This window comes from Siniperca chuatsi, linkage group LG2 (genome assembly GCF_020085105.1).
Source record: "Siniperca chuatsi isolate FFG_IHB_CAS linkage group LG2, ASM2008510v1, whole genome shotgun sequence".
Taxonomy (NCBI): Eukaryota; Metazoa; Chordata; class Actinopteri; order Centrarchiformes; family Sinipercidae; genus Siniperca; species Siniperca chuatsi.
The window spans coordinates 11,268,918-11,287,307 of record NC_058043.1 but is presented as its reverse complement, the minus strand read 5'-3'; the positions used below and the strand labels follow the sequence as shown (position 1 = coordinate 11,287,307).

The 18,390-nt window shown below is 37.8% G+C and overlaps 1 protein-coding gene across 2 annotated transcripts in view; it reads left to right on the top strand.

Annotated features, from left to right (window-relative positions):
* The window catches only part of LOC122864017 (cadherin-22-like), a 164,341-nt gene that overhangs the window by 136,643 nt on the left and 9,308 nt on the right, over positions 1 to 18,390 (top strand). For both annotated transcript variants that reach the window (XM_044171013.1, XM_044171021.1), the window contains one exon: positions 15,926 to 16,043. In XM_044171013.1, coding sequence (XP_044026948.1) covers positions 15,926 to 16,043 — 118 coding nt within the window. The remainder of the gene's footprint in view (positions 1 to 15,925; positions 16,044 to 18,390) is intronic.

Sequence of the window (18,390 nt, the reverse complement as noted above, 5' to 3'; positions counted from 1 at the left end):
GTATCACAAATTAACATTGTGATATCTGTGCCAGTGCATCGAAGCGAAAGACTATTTCACAATGTATTGTCATATTGTGGAGTGGAGATTCATTCTTGGCTTTGGGAACACATACAGTATCTGTGATAGAATATTCTAAATTCAAGGTTAACAAACAACCTTTTTTCAGAGCTTATGACCATTTCCCACAGCTTTCTTTAGCAAAAGGAAGTTGCTCAGGTGTCATCATGTGATACGCATTTGGTCACATTATAACATTCCAAACTGTTTGTATGGAAGCATATACTGGACTATATTCAAATAATAAAACTTGAAATGAAAATGTAATTCCACAATAGCATTATAATGTTCCACATATGTATGTGTTATTTGAGTTTACATTATCATTTGAATGTAGTCCAATATACACTTCCATATGCTCATATATCCCTCTTATGACATATGATGATACCTGAGCAAGTTCTACTCGCTGAAGAAGGCCCTAGGATATGGTCAAAAGCTTCAGAACAAGCCAGTAAGTAAACATTGAGTTTAGAACATTTTATCACAGATATTTTTGTATTGATGTGTTGTCCCACTCATACGCACCCAGCCTGTGTCTTGTCTTTCTATAACTGCCTTATTACTTCCATAATACTGGTTTGGATCATTTCAGTTGCCCATTATTATCTCTCTAACACTTCAAACCAAAGGCAATCTATAACTCAGCTTTTGGGAAAGGCACAATTTCCCAAAGAGTGTCAGAAAGACAGCCAGAAACAAACTGTTTTCCAAAGAATACAATAAACAGTGATACAGCTGTTTGCACAGATTAACATTAATTCCTAAATGGCAAACAGGTGACAAAATTAAATTCTAGAATGATTTTTATGCATCATTACCTAGCACCAATCAAACAGTGCGGGTGAAAAATCAAGACAAAAGGCAATACCACGGTTATTTTCAATCTAATAGGAGGCCAGATATTTCCACTGATTACCATTAAAAATGGACACAGTCATTAAGGTGTTTTATTCTCCTTACATAGTCAACAGGCCCTGGGCTGAGTTAGACCCAAATATCATGTGCAGAGCAAAGGAATAATAAAAAAAAACAAGGCTTTAAAGTGGGGCCTCCTTGCTGGAAGCTGCATTTACATGTATAATGAGGCTCAGGCCTCTCCTCCCCTTGATCCACAGAATCTTAACCACTTATAGCCCCCCTGTGCCTCTGCAACGCCGCCCGCCTGCGCCTTTCTAGAACATTGTCTGGTCTGATCTCCCTCACTCCCATCTCGCTCTGTCTCCCATCTGTGAGAGCCCACATTAACCTTCAGCTCCTAATCACACAGAGATGATTAGTCTTCCAGCAAAAAGATCATTGCTGCCTCTCAGCATTGTAAAAGAAAAGGTTTTTTAATGCTCTCATTAGAGAGAAATGCAGTGAAATATTTCACACTGTAATTAAAAACCACAGAAAGGGATTCAAAAGTACATACAGGAGAATATGACATTGTAACAGTTTTGCTATTTCTATATCTATCTATCTATCTATCTATCTATCTATCTATCTATCTATCTATCTATCTATCTATCTATATTTTTTATTTATGTCTATCGAGAAGGGGCAGACAAATGACAGGAGCATCTCACAATATCTGTTCATTTTCATTAATTTCTTTCCTCGATTTTTGAATCTCAGTTTTTGTCTCTTCTCTATAGAGTCTCTTTTTGTATGTTGTTGTGGGGAGCTCTGTTGGAGTCGGCTGCCGAGATTGAATGAAAATGTGTTAGCCTTGGGTCAAAGGCTTTCTAACGCTCATTTTCAGCCTCAGGGGTAACCCCTGGGGGGCATGGGGGAAACAATTTTCTCCTCCATGTTATTTTCAGAATAATATAAAAAACTGATTTCCACTAGTTGTTGTCAGTCACTGCATCTTTACCTTTGAAAAATGGAGTGAGTAGTGTGAAGAAAATGTTTTGGGCCCGGGGATTCGCTGTGTCTACGCTGTTGCTGAGAGCTGGTGTTTGAAGGCTTTTTTTCCTGATTAATGGCAAGCATAGAGCCTTTCTATTGTTGGCCTTCCAACTCGGGAAGAGAAGTGAATGACTAAATCAATTGACTAATGAATAACTCATATATCATACATATACTTCTCCACTCAAGGGAGACCAATAAAAGTTTAGGTAATGACAGGATAAACAAGGCTGAACCAAAAAATTGCTTTGCAACCAGAAGTCAGCTTAATGCTGTTGAATTTCTCCCTGTCAATAAGTGAAATTTTGGTTCACAATACTCACAATAAGAAAATCAGCGGTGCTGGCTCTCTGCCCTTGTCTAAAACCCTTTGGTCTCTTGAGAGGTAATCAAGTTGTTTGGCAACTGTCCGATCAGCGCAATTTGGCCACATCAAATATTCGAACTAGCACTTGCCCTGTTTCTTTTATTTGTGTATTGTTGAGAAACACCATATATATGCACTCTAGGTCTGGGCATTTGGAGGAAACAAGATGTCACACAGCCTGAATGAATCTCTGCCTATGATAAATGGATGCATATTTTATGCTCCTCATTCTGCCTCTGCAGCACAGAGTAGCTTTCTGACACAAACTCACACGTACCTGCAAGCACATATATACACAAATATCCTGATAAAATACATGCCTGGTGTAAGATAGAACTAAGTGTGTATTTTAAAACTCAAATCAGGGTAATGCAGAGGATAAAGCCAATGTCCTGTCACATTGAAAGAACATCTTCAATGAATATTTCACAAATATTGATTAATATGTTTCCAGCCTTGTATAGAACCATGTTCACTAGGTGTCTGTTTGGAATAAAACTAATAATAGTCAATAATGTCACATTAAATCTCATCTCATTGTCTTTGTATCTGATAGCAGGTCTGTTAATCTATACAGTAGTATTGACAGAACTCATGATAAAGACAGAAAACAGTTTTTGGACCTGCTTCTGCTTGGAACTGACAATTTTACAGTCATACATAAAAATAAACATACTATAGAAGCTTGCTATGAAGTGTAAGACAACAAGGTTCCCCACAAAGATTTTCTATGGTGTTCTCTTACCTTACAATATAAATTCAGGGGTCAAAATTGGAGGGTTCTATTGAAGCAGAGGGCTATTGCCTGATATGTTGAACCACTTTGATGTCTTCTGCTTCCTATGATGTACTTATTTATTCAGTAAAATAAGCTGCCAAAGGAGGAGCCCAGAGATATAAGCATCAGCCAACAGATGTTTGCGTGTAAAATGAGCTTCAATTTGGTATCAGCTCCCCAGAATGTTGTTAATCAATTTTGAAACTTGGACAGGGCAACAGCTCTTGGAATAGGCATAATTAGGTCCATTTTTCTTTCACCTGGAATAAACGTCACACACTAGTGAGCTGCCATCCATTCCATTATGTATATGCCTCCGGACCCAGAGAACGTGCACTTTGCTCAGTTAATCTGTCCTCTGTGAAAAGGAAATCTGAAGTTGAAAAGGGTTATGACTGCTTTGTTCCGTGTCTAGCCTGTTTCACCTTCTTTACTGGTCTGCTACACTGGCAGAATTAATTAGAGCAAACACAACACCTGTGATTTTTCAGCTGAATCAACTGTCAAATCGCTTGGCTTGAAATTCAAAACAAAGAACCTTTCCTCACATAACCATCAGAGGTGTAAAGAATACTAAAATATCCTACTCAAGTTAAAGTACTATTACTTGACTGAAATTGTACTCAAGTAAAATTAAAAGTATTTGTGTAAAAAATACTCAAGAAAACGTAAAAAGTAGCTCACTTAAAAAGTGATTTTTATAATAAACACATTTTGCCAAGGCTACCTTACACATGCATCCCATGCTTATTGCATAATCTGTAGCCCTCAGCTTCCAGTTATAATTAGGGGGATAAGGTGGATCAGAGCTTCCACACACATGGCCAGTCAGAAACACAGCCTTTGATTGGTCGACAAGTCAGTAATACATCCGCTGATTGGTCGACAGACTCAACCCAAGGCATTGTGGCTGCCAACTGTTTTTAACATGGATTCATTGATTAAGAATCACAAAAGACATTCACTGTCAGATTTATAATTATGGAACTATTTTACAAAGTCTCCAAAAAGACACTGCAGTTCAAGGCTGGATTACAAAGCTTCTGAAAGAGATACAATCACACCAGAGCCCTTGTTAGGAAAGCACAACAGTTAGTTTCTGGGCAAAAAAAAAGTAAGTCTCTAACATGCAGTGTTCCAGACATATTTAGCATGTTGTATACGACTTGATGTGTAACTGGAGCTCCCCTTTGGATCGGACTCCTTGAAAATCAACAGGCACCACTGTTTTGGCGCAATACATGACATTTGACTTTGTTGGCCAGTTTTTGATGTGATGCATTTGATTGGTGTCTGGTCCAAGTCAGTTTCTTTCCCCGCTGATCATTTCAAAGTAAAAATAAATAATTTACTCAGTAACGGATGGATGTACAAATGTAGCAAACTTCTTTACTTCATTTAAAACATACTTAAGTAAAAGTAAAATTACTGACTTTGAAAAATAAAGTCAGTAATAAAAAAAGTACACGAAAAAAGCTACTCAATTACAGTAACGTGAGTGCTTGTAATTTGTTACTTCCACCTCTGATAACCATCAATGCATCTATCTTGTCTGTCTGCCTGTCCGTTCATCCTTCCGTCTCAGCTGAATCTGCTTGCTCTTTCTGTTTACCACAAATTATATAATAAAGACAATCACACATGCCTGTCCCTGCAGAGACGCATGTTACAATTAAATAAAGACATGCATGCACACACCCACACACGCTGTATACACACAGCCTTCACTGTCACACTCTTAATATGTCAGATCAACACCCGGTTTACTAAGGTAATGAAGTGCATTCCATTGTCTCCTGTTGTGTGCTGTGTTATCACCCAGTCTCGTTCATGGCGTGTGAGCTCCCTGGCTCAGGTCTAGCTTTCGCTGGAACCACAGAGAAAATCTGATTAACCTAAGCCTTTTAACTGCGGTTGGGTTTGATCCCATTTGAGAGTTGGCAACAAAACCTATTTTGTTTGTGTTTAGAGGGAGAAAATGCATGTGGAGGGAGGGGGAAGGGTTGGCTGAGAAGTAAATAAAAAAATGGGTGACACATGCTAAGCAGTGTTTGCTTGGGGACACAGTTCAAGCCAGGGCCATGACACAAAGTGTTGAATAGCTTTTCACCTTTTATTTACGGAGCCTACTAGGATCTTATGCAGGTCGATGTCCAGAGATGGAAAGAGAAAGCAAAGTACATGACTTTACTGTAAGACAGAATGAGTGCGAGAAATGCAAGGATGCAATCATACTATCATGTAGAACACATGTGCACAACCATGCCAAAAAGAAATGCATTCTTAATCCATTTCTAAGTTACAGGTTCAGCTGCACAGTAAATATAGTAGAGTAGAAATGCTAGAAATTCGAAACAAAGCTGAAATAGTGCAAAAGGTTTCTTCAGATCAGATTTTTCATGTCTTTAGAATGTACTTAGGCTTCATCTTGAAGGGAGTTCTTGTCTCATTAGCAATGACTGCATAAAACAAGACAGAGAGGGTGTCCTACTGGTTTTTGCTTTGGGCCTCAAACTCTCTCAAACTGCCCCAGTTCGTACCACAAACACACACTCGAACTTCTATGCTTTTGAGGACCCTCATTGACTGTAATGTATTCCCTAGCCATATAACTTTAACCCTCTCAACTAACCCAACCCTTGCCTTAACCCTACCATACTACAATACATAATTATTATCATAATGACCCTTGGCCCTAAAACCTTAATCCTCAAACAACTCTTTTAGAAAGCAAGGACTGACCATGTCACAATCCAAACTGGTCCTCAATTTCAAGATATAAAAAGAAGAAAAAAAAAACACGAAGATTCACAATAAGCATCTTTGCAAGTTTAAAAACTTGAGGATTATTTGAGCTCTAACATGACATTAGATGTGCTTTCCATGATGGGAACACAAGATCTGTGTCTACTGCTTTCATATTCTACTGTTAATACAGATTTAATAAAATCAATTATTCCTTAAAACTAATGTTTTACTCTCATACACGTTCAGTCAAGATTTTACCATATCCTGCTGTTTCAGTTATTGCAAGTTACTCTGGATAACAGTGTTATGTAATTTCATAAGGTGCAAATATATAATTATCTAATTATCTTAAAGTTAATTCACATAAACAAAGCCAACAGTGGAGCAATTTGGTCCCATATAGATCACTGTACTCAAAACACCCAATTTCTAAATGGGCCTTGAAGGTTTTAATATGCGATGCAGTTTAACTACAGTATGGCCATTCAGCCATGTTTTGGATCAAAGAAAAATAATACAAATTTTAGCTTAGTGATGTTATTGTAATTATAGTTTACAAGATTTAAATCCCCTCATTCTACCATTCTGGATCCGTGTCCTGATTTTCCTGTTTGCCCAATCTGCTGCACCTCACTGAATGACACGTGAAGACAATCTTCGCCTCTCAGCCCATTCCTCGCCCACCTTGTGGTATTTATCTGACTGAATGCAGAGGGACAGATATCATATAGTGCCAGATGTGCAGAAAAAAGGCTGGGTGGAAAGCCAAATACTAAGTATGGCCTGGGGTAACGGAGCCTGTCAGCTCTGCCATGCCATCTCACAGCTAGCTGAGTGGGTCACTGCGACAGATCACCTCAGTTTGGCCACAGCACCGCCAACCTCCAACCCCTGGGAGAGTCAGTTTGAAATAGCAAAATGTTAAGCCTGTCTGAAACACACACAATACATCACATACATGTTAGTGCAACACTTACTCACCTAGTGCACAAACAAAAAGGATACTAAAACAAACACACACAGGCACACATTAGACATGCAACAAAAGTGAGTAAAAGACGAAGCAAACCAACACAGATGGGGAAAAAACCCAGACATACTCACAGTTTTGCCACACAATATTTCATGAGTAGGAGACTGAGTGAGTCATTTGTTCTACTCACCAAATGTCTCTTCCTTTTGTCTCTCAAATGTTAACGCTGTATCAGACAAACCAGCAGACTAGAGAGTTTGGAATATTCAGTTTCCAGCAATATTTTTGGCTGGACCGCAGCAAAGTGGGGCCAATGCTATACGCGAAAGTCTGTCCCTGACTTACTGACTAAGTGAATGAGTGATGAGGTTACACCATTGGTAGGTCAAGTGTTGGAATTTCCCCAATGGCAGTTGCTCTTTCAAAATGAATAGGGCCTCAATGCGCTATCCATTGCAGTATTCTCCAAAATGCCAGGGGGCATACAAACAAAACATTCTGTGAAGAAACAAGAAGTCAGTGAGTTTTACCAGAAGAACGGCATAGACTTAACACAGCTGCACGCTCCTCAGTGCCAAGGAAGAATTGTAACTAAGTGTAAACTCATATATATTCATGGACATACTTTATCACCACTACACAATCCCTATAAAGAAATAAGTGTTTGGAACATCAAATAAACAATTGATTCTGCCGGCAAAATATTATTTACTCAAATGTGGATTTTTAAGATCTCCTGTTTTTAAAGTATTTAAAAATGAACTGGCTGGCTTTTTAAAATCCTTATTAACCTTATTAATCCTTATTTTACTATTAATTAATATTAATAGTAAAAAATCATTCATTACTTTATTTGCTTTTATCAGTATGTGTGGCAGTCGTGTTCTCAGTTGTATTGTAATGAACTAATGTTATGTTCAACAGATGCCTGTTTGAACTTTTGTATTCTTAGTGAGAAAAAAAAAGAAATACAACCTTCAAACTCATCCATCTTGAAATGAAAAGCCACATGCAAGCAGTGGATTCCCATGTTTCAAAAATTGGGGGGTGCACGACCACGTGCCCCGACAGGGACACTGCGTCGAACATAAACAGCAATGCACGGACAGTCCTCAATTATGTCCTCATGAACACTGGCTAGCTTCACCACCACAAAAGGTAGTATATTGTGACATAGATTGTTCAACCATGTGTATATACTTTGTCTATTCTATATAGACTCTAGACATGGTTTTATTACATGATTGCTAATTAGAGATCCATCAAATTATGCAATTTAGCTACTGTAATGTGGGCATGCCAACTTAGATTATCATAAATTTATATATATATTGCTTTCTTGAAAAATGGTGGCTTTTAATCATATTTTAGCTCTCTTCTTTTGACATTGTGGCCCCGAAAAATATAAAAAGAGGCACCCTGAAATTTAATCACGTTCCGAATAATGCATTGAGACATTTTAATGCTCCACTGGACACCACAAGGATGCTTTTTACCACTGAAAATAATGGATGTGTTTGAAAACACAACTCTGACGCTTATAGTGCATTCCATTTCAGATATGAACCTCTCTTAGCCTATCTTAAGTTGTGTTTTAATTTTTTTATTTATTTATTACCTTGCCACTGCCATCATGAAATAGTTGATTTCTGCTCCCAATGAGAAAGCCACCTCCCTCTCCCAACCTTGACCTTTCAGATATCTCTAGATGGGATGTACTTTTGGGAAAGTCTCTCCTTCTAGCTTTCCAGAGATGCAAGAGATTTAAGGGGGTCAGGAAAGGGGACTGCTAGATAGAAATCTAATTAGGTGATTGTGCTTGAGGGAGCTTCGCTAGCTGCTCAATAAACTCCCACACGCTCGCTCTCCTCCTCTCTCATTTCCCTCTCTCGCTTCACGCTCCCTCTCTATCTGTCTCTCTCTTCCTCAGCAGTTTGCACTAATTCCGAGATGCTGCCTGACAGTCCCCCTGTTGAGGGCATAATCACAGGATGCAGATCATGGCTCACTTACTACATCTTCACTGCTGTTCATATTTCTTCAGAGGAATGAGTAGATTCATCCCTTGGCTGATAATAAAGCTTTTACTTTAAGCGTCTTCTCTTTGCTCATTATTCACTCACCTTCAGACTGAAATAAACCTGAAAGGGCTTCAAAGAATGATGAGAAGATAAGATCAGGCCTGTTTTGGCATACAGCACACTCAGTTGTATTTTTCATAGATCACTGTGCATTGACTGGATGCGTGATGGTCTTTGCTTCATCTCAATGTTTTTGCGTTTATGTGTCAGAACAAACAAATGTAAAAAAAATAGTTGACTCCTACAAAGAACTAATACATTTCTCTGAATGAAAAAAGTTGTTAGCCCCTTTGCAGTTTGTTTAGCCTCTGCCCTCCTTTCTTTTCTCCTTTCAAACAAACTGAAAAGTATATCTGGTGATTTCAAGTGTACACTGTTTGCTGTTCGTTTATATTTGGTCTTATTTCTTCAAAAGTTGTCTGGCCATCCGACAACCTAATAATATCATATAATGTAATTTATTTGAATCTTGTGTATTGTATAGAAATAATGAAACTTAACTTAAAGCCGCAGGGTACAGTAAGTCATATGAGTTAGTCGTGCAGTAGTGTGATAGATTTTGCAATTTGTACAAATGTCTTTCATATGCAACTAATGTGCATTAGCAACTTGTGCTTATTGGTAATGTTCGGAGCCAAAGCGAGAAGTAGTGTGATATTTATCTAACCCTACCCTAAAACATTTGCTATGTCTTCTGACATCCATGGCACACACTGGTGTACAGACATAGGAAGTCAAGGAACTGTAGTCAGGATGTGCCAATCCAGGTAGAAAATATGATAAAATTGCGCCTTTTCTGGAGCACCGCTTTACTTCAATGCTGGGAAACAGGACAATGGCGTATCCTGATCCTTCGATGTGCCAGCAACTGCCAGTGAAAACAATACATGTAGATGTTTTGAGGCACATTATACACAGCTTCTGTATATTTCTCTTATTCCTTAGCAAAGTGGTTTTATTTGCCTAATTTTGAATTTATGGTACCTTAATCATAGTTTAGTTGCCAAGCATGGATATTGTAGACCAGGGCTATTCACTTACAAATTCAATTGGGCTAGATTTAACGGGAAATGCAGATGGGCCAGACATTTTTAGCAGTCTATTTAAAAGTCAGTCTATTTTTTTTATTTTTTGGTAATGACAAATCTTAAACAAACGCAAATGAATGTAATAAAAAATAGCAACCGTTTGGTGATGGCAGTAAAATAAATAAATACTTGCCAGTCCAGGCAGGGTTAAACTGATGGTTGATTGGTTCATTGTCAGATTTACATTTAATTTTACCCTTAGTTTCAGGGTTGACAGAGACATATTTTCAGTGGAGCACTTTCCTACTTGTGACTGTCAATAGCCAGATGTTTTGAAAAGCTACAAAGCGTGGTCAAAACTCACATCAAAAAACGTTGATTTGTGAAAGATGGCTCACTTGTTAGCTACTTCCATACACTATATATGTAGTTTACTTATTTTGTCATACATCAGATTAATGTATGCTCAGCCACTCGGAGATGTGGCCTGCGGGCCGCCAACCAGGCCTGTTGTAGACTATCCAGTTGGAAAACATTGGCATTCAACGTTTGGCAGGTATATTCAATACAGTATGAACATTAGATCCGATATGTTAAAGACAAATGTAATCTGGACAGCATTACAACTTATTTTGCCAGTGCAATGTCTTGTAACTCATAAGGTTGCATCTTGGCATAACATCTTTAACCTATCCTATTAAAATCTGCAAGAATTAGACCCCCACTCTCAAAAGCAATAAAAACCATCACAGTTTCTGAAACTATAGCAATCTGGACCACAGGTAAAATTTGAGATGGCATGTAATGATATTTATTTCTCCTTTACTCACCTTTGTAGGAATACCGGCAGTAATTCCTGATGTGTTTCTGTGTGTTTCTCGAGTGCAGATTTTGCAGTACTCAAAGGAAGAAGCGTGTGATTTACCCTGAAATCATGCCGTTGCATTTTGTAATTACAAAGTAAGCCATATTATCCCAAACAGCCTCCCTGAGCTGTGGGTATGACTAAGCCTGTTCTGTGTCTGTGATGCAACGTCAATGCTGAGAAGCTGTTTATTGTGAAAGTACAATTGTGGCCCGGAAGTGTGCTCGGCAGTAGCTTAGTCACAGTAATGCATAGCCACCGCTCTAGCTCATAATTCAGAGTTGTGTGCAAAGCTATAAATGAATGAGGCTGTCTCACACAAACAGGCAACATGAGCTTAAAGATCACACAATAAAGCAGATGTCTGTATGTGCAAGAAAGGTGTGGAGTATATCTACAGTTTGAATAATCAGTTTGCAGGTAGATGATAAATGAGGGACACATTTTTCTGAAAAGGACAAGAATAAGAGGGAGATACTTTCAGAGGGAGATACTGTGAAAAGATTCACAGAGGAAGAATCCAGTTCAGTAAACAAAGCCATATTTAACATTTTATAAGTATCCTGCCCCTTAAAGAGGAGCCTGCTATTGTAACAGCTGAGTAATGGTTTGATATATTTCCCTCGATTCTTATCTGATACTGTAAGCTTTTGTGAGACCAGACAGAGGAATCACAGCCATTGAACATCCTGCTTTAATCATTCTGAGAAATGACTCATTTAATGGTAGTTCTCTAGGTTGTTTGTCATGTGTGTCTCTGCTGATTTCTAACAGTGCCTCTGAGCAGTTCACCTGCGTTTGTGTGTGCTTATGTGTTGGTGTGAAACAAAGATGGGGGGAAAACTGTGCGATAAAACTTTTCTTCCTTAACAACAGGAAAAAAGAACATTTATTGGGACATTTGGTTAGCAAAACAAAAAAAGTATTTCTCAGACATCCGAATCATAATGAATTTGAGGGATCCTCTTACAAGTTTCTACAAAGATGAAAAAAGCCAGTGGTGGATGTTAGAGAGAGAGTTTCTTTTCCCATTCACAACTTAAGCCACTAAAGTTGAGTATTGAGAAATGTAGAATTGTTTACATTCAGAGGGAAGATCTTTTGCCAAGAAAGCACTTTGTGTAGAATAAGAATAAGTGAGAACAGCTGACTGTGTGTGCAGTGGGAGTAATTCTATAGATACTTGCAAAGGCTGACAGGAGTGGGATGAACTGTTACTAAACAAATACATAAGCTATCAAAATGGCTAAGACAGAAAATAAAGAAACTGAGCTTCCACAAAGACAGTGGCAGCAGTCGGCTTTTTCTGACCAGGAAAAAAAACATTATTGTGTTATTGACAAAATTACATTTGCCATCTGTGCTTCGTGTCTGCTGCATTCTGTGATAGACAACACAACAGCATCAGATGCAAATACATACTTGTTAAAATGTTTATTTTTAAAATGTATTTTAATACTGTGTCTTGCTGTCACTCATTAAGTTATAAAGTTTTTCTTCATAGTTCAAAATTGACTTTAAAGGTGCTATTGATAACATTGATAACATCCAGCCACTAGATGACGCACTCCCCCTCCCCCCTTCCATTAACTCCAGTGGTTGCCAGTTTGTTGCACAACCTGCATATTTCATGGTCGAGCAGAGTGAGACTCAGACTCAGTCATATCAAGTGATGAATCTTTCGTGATAGAGTAATGAATTCATTTTGCAACATATATCTATACATTACCTATAGATTTAGGTTACATTGTGTGGTGGTGTTTCATGTAACATTATCTATGGTAATCTTAGGAAATGGCTAACTAGCTTTAGGTAACCCTTTTTCCCCCATCATTTAATAATTACAGGGGTCCTATATTGCAACACTTACCATAAAATGACATTTCAATCGTCCTTACACTATAAGACATTAGGTAAATATTTACATTTCAATCCAATCAAAGACAGTACAGTACATTGTAGGGATTCTATTAAAACCCATAGTGCTTGACATTAGACAGACAACTACAGTAAAAGTTGAGCTTAGCTAGCGTTAGCGCAGTGTTGACCTAACATTAGTCGAAGTGTTTTCTTGCTGAAAACAAATCTCATAGCAGATTATAAAAAACAGCTGAGGGCGACACAGCAACAATGGCTAAAGGGATTAAGGCGGACTGTATGATCATGTCATTATTTTCAGATTTTTATATTAATGTGAGTACCGTAACTGTTGAGCTCAACGAGCTGGCAAGGCTAGCTAGCCACAAGTACCTCAGCGAAGTGTCTCATAATAGGGCTAACGTTAGACTGCTATTTGAGATGACACCCTCAATAATGGTCATGTTTTGGTTTTAAACACTATAATGAGCAGATTAACAGTAGTTCGGAACTTTAATTTACCTTCGACATGACACATTGATAATATATTGGTATCCCACATCCACTCCGTTCTTAAGGAAGAGCGACCGTCTGTTCAAAAGCAGACCAGTCCGCCACTGGCCCGGATGGACCAGTGACTGGTCAATCAAGTTGCCCTGCATAAGCTTGAACTGGCCCTGGGCCATCGGTTATGTCCGACCCTGGCCCACTTCTAAATCCCCTCTGATACACATCTTCATTATAACTTTACGTTTTTTAAGGGAACTATAATGTTAGCTAACTGGACGCAACCGTCACTATTGTTAACGTAGCTACTCAGGGATTGAAGCTGTTATTTTTCTAATTTTGACAATCTAACCGGTATTAGTTAAGGTTGTAAGGACTATGGCTGCCAGTAGTTGTTGTTTATTTTGTTTAAATATGCAGAACTGTAATTTTATGGGTTATTGTTGTTTGGACGATTAAGCTAAGATAGCTAATAACGCTAGTGTCCATTTTTTCCACACTAACTGGCAACTATACCACGTGATACCAATGTTGTTATACTATAGGCTCACAAGCCTTGTTAGAAGCAGGAACCAAACTTCAGACATCTCACACAGAGATAAACAAAACATTCATTTTGGACCTGTTATAAATGATTAATTCACAATATCATAATATGTTTTTAGGAAAAGTTTTATTCTGCACCTTTCTAAAAGCTCTGTGGATGTATTATTATTTTTTCAATATTCATCTATATAAAAATGTTATCAATATGACCTTTAAAGGAATAGTTTGACATTTTGGGAAATATGTTCACTCAGTTTCTGGCAGAGAGCTAGATGACAAGATCGATAATCTCTCTCATATCTGTCCGTTCAATATATGACTGGAAACAGGTGGAAACAGCTGGCCTGGCTCTGTCCAACAGTTACAAAACTAGCCTTCAGAACCTCTAAAGCTCACTAATAAACATGTTATATTTTGTTTGTTTAAATCCATACAAAAACTGAAGTGTAAGTAAAAACGGCTGTTTCTTGGCCAGGAGTAGTAACTGGTCTGCTGGTTGCCTGGTAACTGTTCAGAGCCAAATGTTGTTGTTTTTTTTTACACTTTTTTTACGAATTAAACAAATAAGATATAACTTGACAATTTGTGAGTTTTAGAGTACATGTTAATTTATTATTTTTGATAGCATTATATAGCTTTAGGAAAATCAGACCAGCTCTGTGAAAATTATTTCACTCTGTGCTTTGTCAGGGTTCTCTAGTTGCCAACAAATTGCCATGACTGACACATTCCTCAAATAAGGAGCCTCAACCAAAAGAGGGAAACCAAGGCTTCATATTTCACACCAACAAGCAAGCTCTTGCAGTTCCAACAGTAGTTGTGGAAAAATCACATAATTCAAGTGTGTTATCAAAAGAATAGATCCATTATTTCAACTGAAAAGAAAAGCCAGTTAGGCAAAATCTCGAGCTCTTGGTAAAATATTCTCTGGCAAAATGTAAATATATTTTGCTCACACATACATAGCTTTCATTAGCTCAAGGCAAGCAAGTATCATTCAAAGCTCTATCTGACTGATTATAGATTATAATATTGGACTTCATATTTTTGGTAATATAATATAAACAACAGTTTACACAGTTTACATTATGACAGTTTCAAGACACAGGGATCAAATCTAATATAATACCACAAGGGGATTCAAGTTTAGTTTTAAATTCTGCCCGAAGGCTTATGCTTTTTAGCCAAAACATCTATTAGTTTGGCTAATCATCAACATTTCTGCTGTCGGTCTACTGTCTTCTTACCATTCATGCAGAAAATGTTGACATTTAAGCTACTTTTAGAACACATTTGAACAGGTTCTGGATTTGTACTCCACTATATTGTCTGCAACTTTTATGCTTTATTTTATTGAGCTACATTAAAGAGTAGATTTTTGGCTTTGTTTTTTAGAGTATGCAGTAAACAAAGGTGAAGGAAATCAAAATAATAAGAAATATGTGGACTCACATGTAGTGTGCCGGCAGAGGAGGAAACAGAGCCGACGGATGTGATGTGAAAACATCATTTATCAGCTTGCGGTTTGACGCTGGCTGCAGATTAATAGGATGAAAGGAGGATGAATTGTCACTGAGAGGCCTGTGTTAAGGTGAAAGGATCTCCGGGGGCTGTTTGATGTCTGTTCAGCTCACAGTGAATCCTATCTCACCCTATTGTGTCCACACAGAGTTCTCAAAATTGGATCACAGTTGAGTTTTATCTTTGAATGTGGATCACTACTATTGCATTCGATTGGAGGAGTACACCCTCACCGAGTCTCTGTGTCTTTCTTTCTGTTGCTTTGCACATTAGCATTTTGACTTTGTTCCTTCGTAGAACAAATATGGCAGCCTCATAGAATATCTCTGTCCTTTACTGTTCAAAAAAAGCTTTTCTAGTGAGGCATTTTATGAAAGTTTTGCATTTCTAACATTAAGACATTTTTTATATTGCTGTGTCAACTTTCTGGAGAAAGAAGTTTTTATCTCCTTGTGACTGTAGCCCCTTTGAACTGCACTTTCATATGAAGCCTTCTGAGTCTGTTGCACCCAAGTATACTCGCTCCACCTCACTCCCTCACTCATAAAAGAGGCATTTGAAATGTAAAATGTAAAGTGCTTTCCATATTCATTTTATTGTTCCCATCGAGTGGATCAGAGCAGAAAATCTAACCTCTGTTTCTTTTCTTTCTTGTCTGTTTATTTCCTCTTCTGCTTTGGTTGTTTTTCTTTCCTCAGCTAATTCACACCATCAGTGTGGTGGATAGAGATGAGCCACAATCTGGACATCACTTCCACTTCACCCTGGCCCCTGAAGCCTCCAGCAATCGACACTTTATCCTGTGTGATGTCAAAGGTGAGAGGGCAAAGGTCTTATATTGGGGTTATTGGTGAAGAAGCATATTTTAGCAGCTGTCCTGATGGCAATATCAGCATACATTTTTTTAGGGTATAATTATACAAGCAGAAGTCTCTAAGGCCGGTTGTCATATTTTGTGTGAGTGGGTGTGCACATTTTAAATGTGCACAGGTGCAGCAAAACTATACTTACTTAACTGACAAATGTTCAAGGTCATGATGAAGTTCATAAAGATGGAAGAGTTTGAGATGATCTCGCTATTTCCCAGAGTAATTGGCAATGTGAGAGTTTGGTGAAATGATTGAGGGCAGTCTGCAAATGTAGACCTGAAAGCAATATTGAGTTAGTTTTAAAGACTGCAGCTCCAAAAACTTTGTTGAAATACTCACCGATAATTTCAATGTCTTAGTTACCTAATTTAGGTGCCAGATGGTTGACATTTTTAAAATAAGCCATTTCATGGATACACTATCAGAACATTTTGACAATTGCAGGAGACTTTTTCATGCAGAATAGTTTCTTTTTTCTGTGACTTGGCATTCACCTGATAATAAGGCAGATTTATTATTATTGTTATTATTATTATTATTGGATAAAGACCACCTGTTCTGGCCCTCTAAGCAGAGTAACATTATTAGAAAGTATTACATGCCACTGCATTTCTGAAACTCTGTACTTGCAAAAGACATTTTTTACGAACATTAGTTTGCTTGACTGTATAAACTGCAATGCTAAGCTAAGCATTTTATCCCACAGTAATAGCATTTTATATGAATGCCATTTTCTTCGAAATATATTACTTTTTTGAACACTTTGTTTAATACAGAATCTTTTCTTTATTCCTCTTAAATAGAATGCCAACAGCTTACATACTTTTCTCAAGTGTCATCATGAAAATTGCATTCTGCAAAAACACAACATTTATACGTATCTGCACATTGTAAGGAAACATTAAAATCACTGTTCCCCCCAGTGATGACTTTGCTTTGTCGGGAAGATTTTGCAAGTTTTTTCATGCTTGTCTGTGTTTTTGCAAATACGCTTGCAGATCCCTCGTTTAGAGATGTGTACCTAAGTGAATGTGACATCTGGCTAAATCAAGATTGATCTGACACCAGGAAAATGTCAGGGGAGCAGCCCGAGCTAGGGAAATGTCACCGTGTGAAGGCAGTGAGGTCTGCAGCAGTCCCACTCACATGAATGGATACACACATAACATGGGCCTTGTGTAATGTACACACACATACTGTACACACACATGCATAGACTAGTAGGGAGAAGTATGACAGTGTGTCCCTCTGACTCTCGTCTACTCATAAATATGTACACATGCATACATACACACACCACAACGTCATGCAGACCGTCAGTGTCTACTTTTGTGTGAAATGGTGTGTATGTCAGTGATTAGGGAGAGTGATTAATAATCAAAGTATATTTATGCTTAGATGTAAATGTTACACCTCCTGCACCATTTCCCCAACACATAGAGACATATACTCACACAAATACACACATCTGTTTAAATACAACACTACTGCAGACCCTGAATATATTTTGGTTAAAGACAAACAAAACCCCACACAGACTTTTTATCCTCCCACCCCTCTTTTTTCCACTCTGGTGTCTCTTTTCATGGACACATTTGTCAACCTGTCACTTTCAATCTGTCACTTCTTCTTTTCCCCATCATGGCCTCACATTGCGTTCTCTCTCCATGCCTTGACACACAATGATGAAAAGGTTGTTTTTTTTTTTTTCCCATGCTGCTAAATTCTTGCTGGCAGTCTGTAGAGCAAAACCTTTTCTTTACAAAATAAAGTTTGCTGTCACATGACATAATTGACATAATTCTTCAAACTGCCGTCATTTTTCCTGAAAATGTCCCACATTGTGCTTAAAAAGAAATCTCATATGATATGAAGCTGGAGAAAAAAAGAAACTTAAACTTGTGTCATTCAAAGCATTTCTGAAAGTTTTTGTATCCCCTATTTTATTTTTCTGTGGTTTGGTCGGTCAGTGACAAACATTTCAAACATCTTATTGCACGATGTGCTACTGCAGGACACATTGATAAAGCATGAATGACAAAACTAAAGTGATACAACATACAGGACGAGACATATTGTGCAGTACAACAGCCACACAAAGACACTATAGTATTTCTACATTTTACAAGTCTTCATGTTGTTCTTCACTCAGTTTCTTTAGCCTGTAATTCAACATATGTTTTTTTCTTTGGCTTTGGTGGCTGTATTTGTTTTCTATGCCTTTGTGCCTTTAAATGAATACAAAGTATAAACTAACTTTTTTATATATATTGTGACAGGAGTTCAAGTTCAGG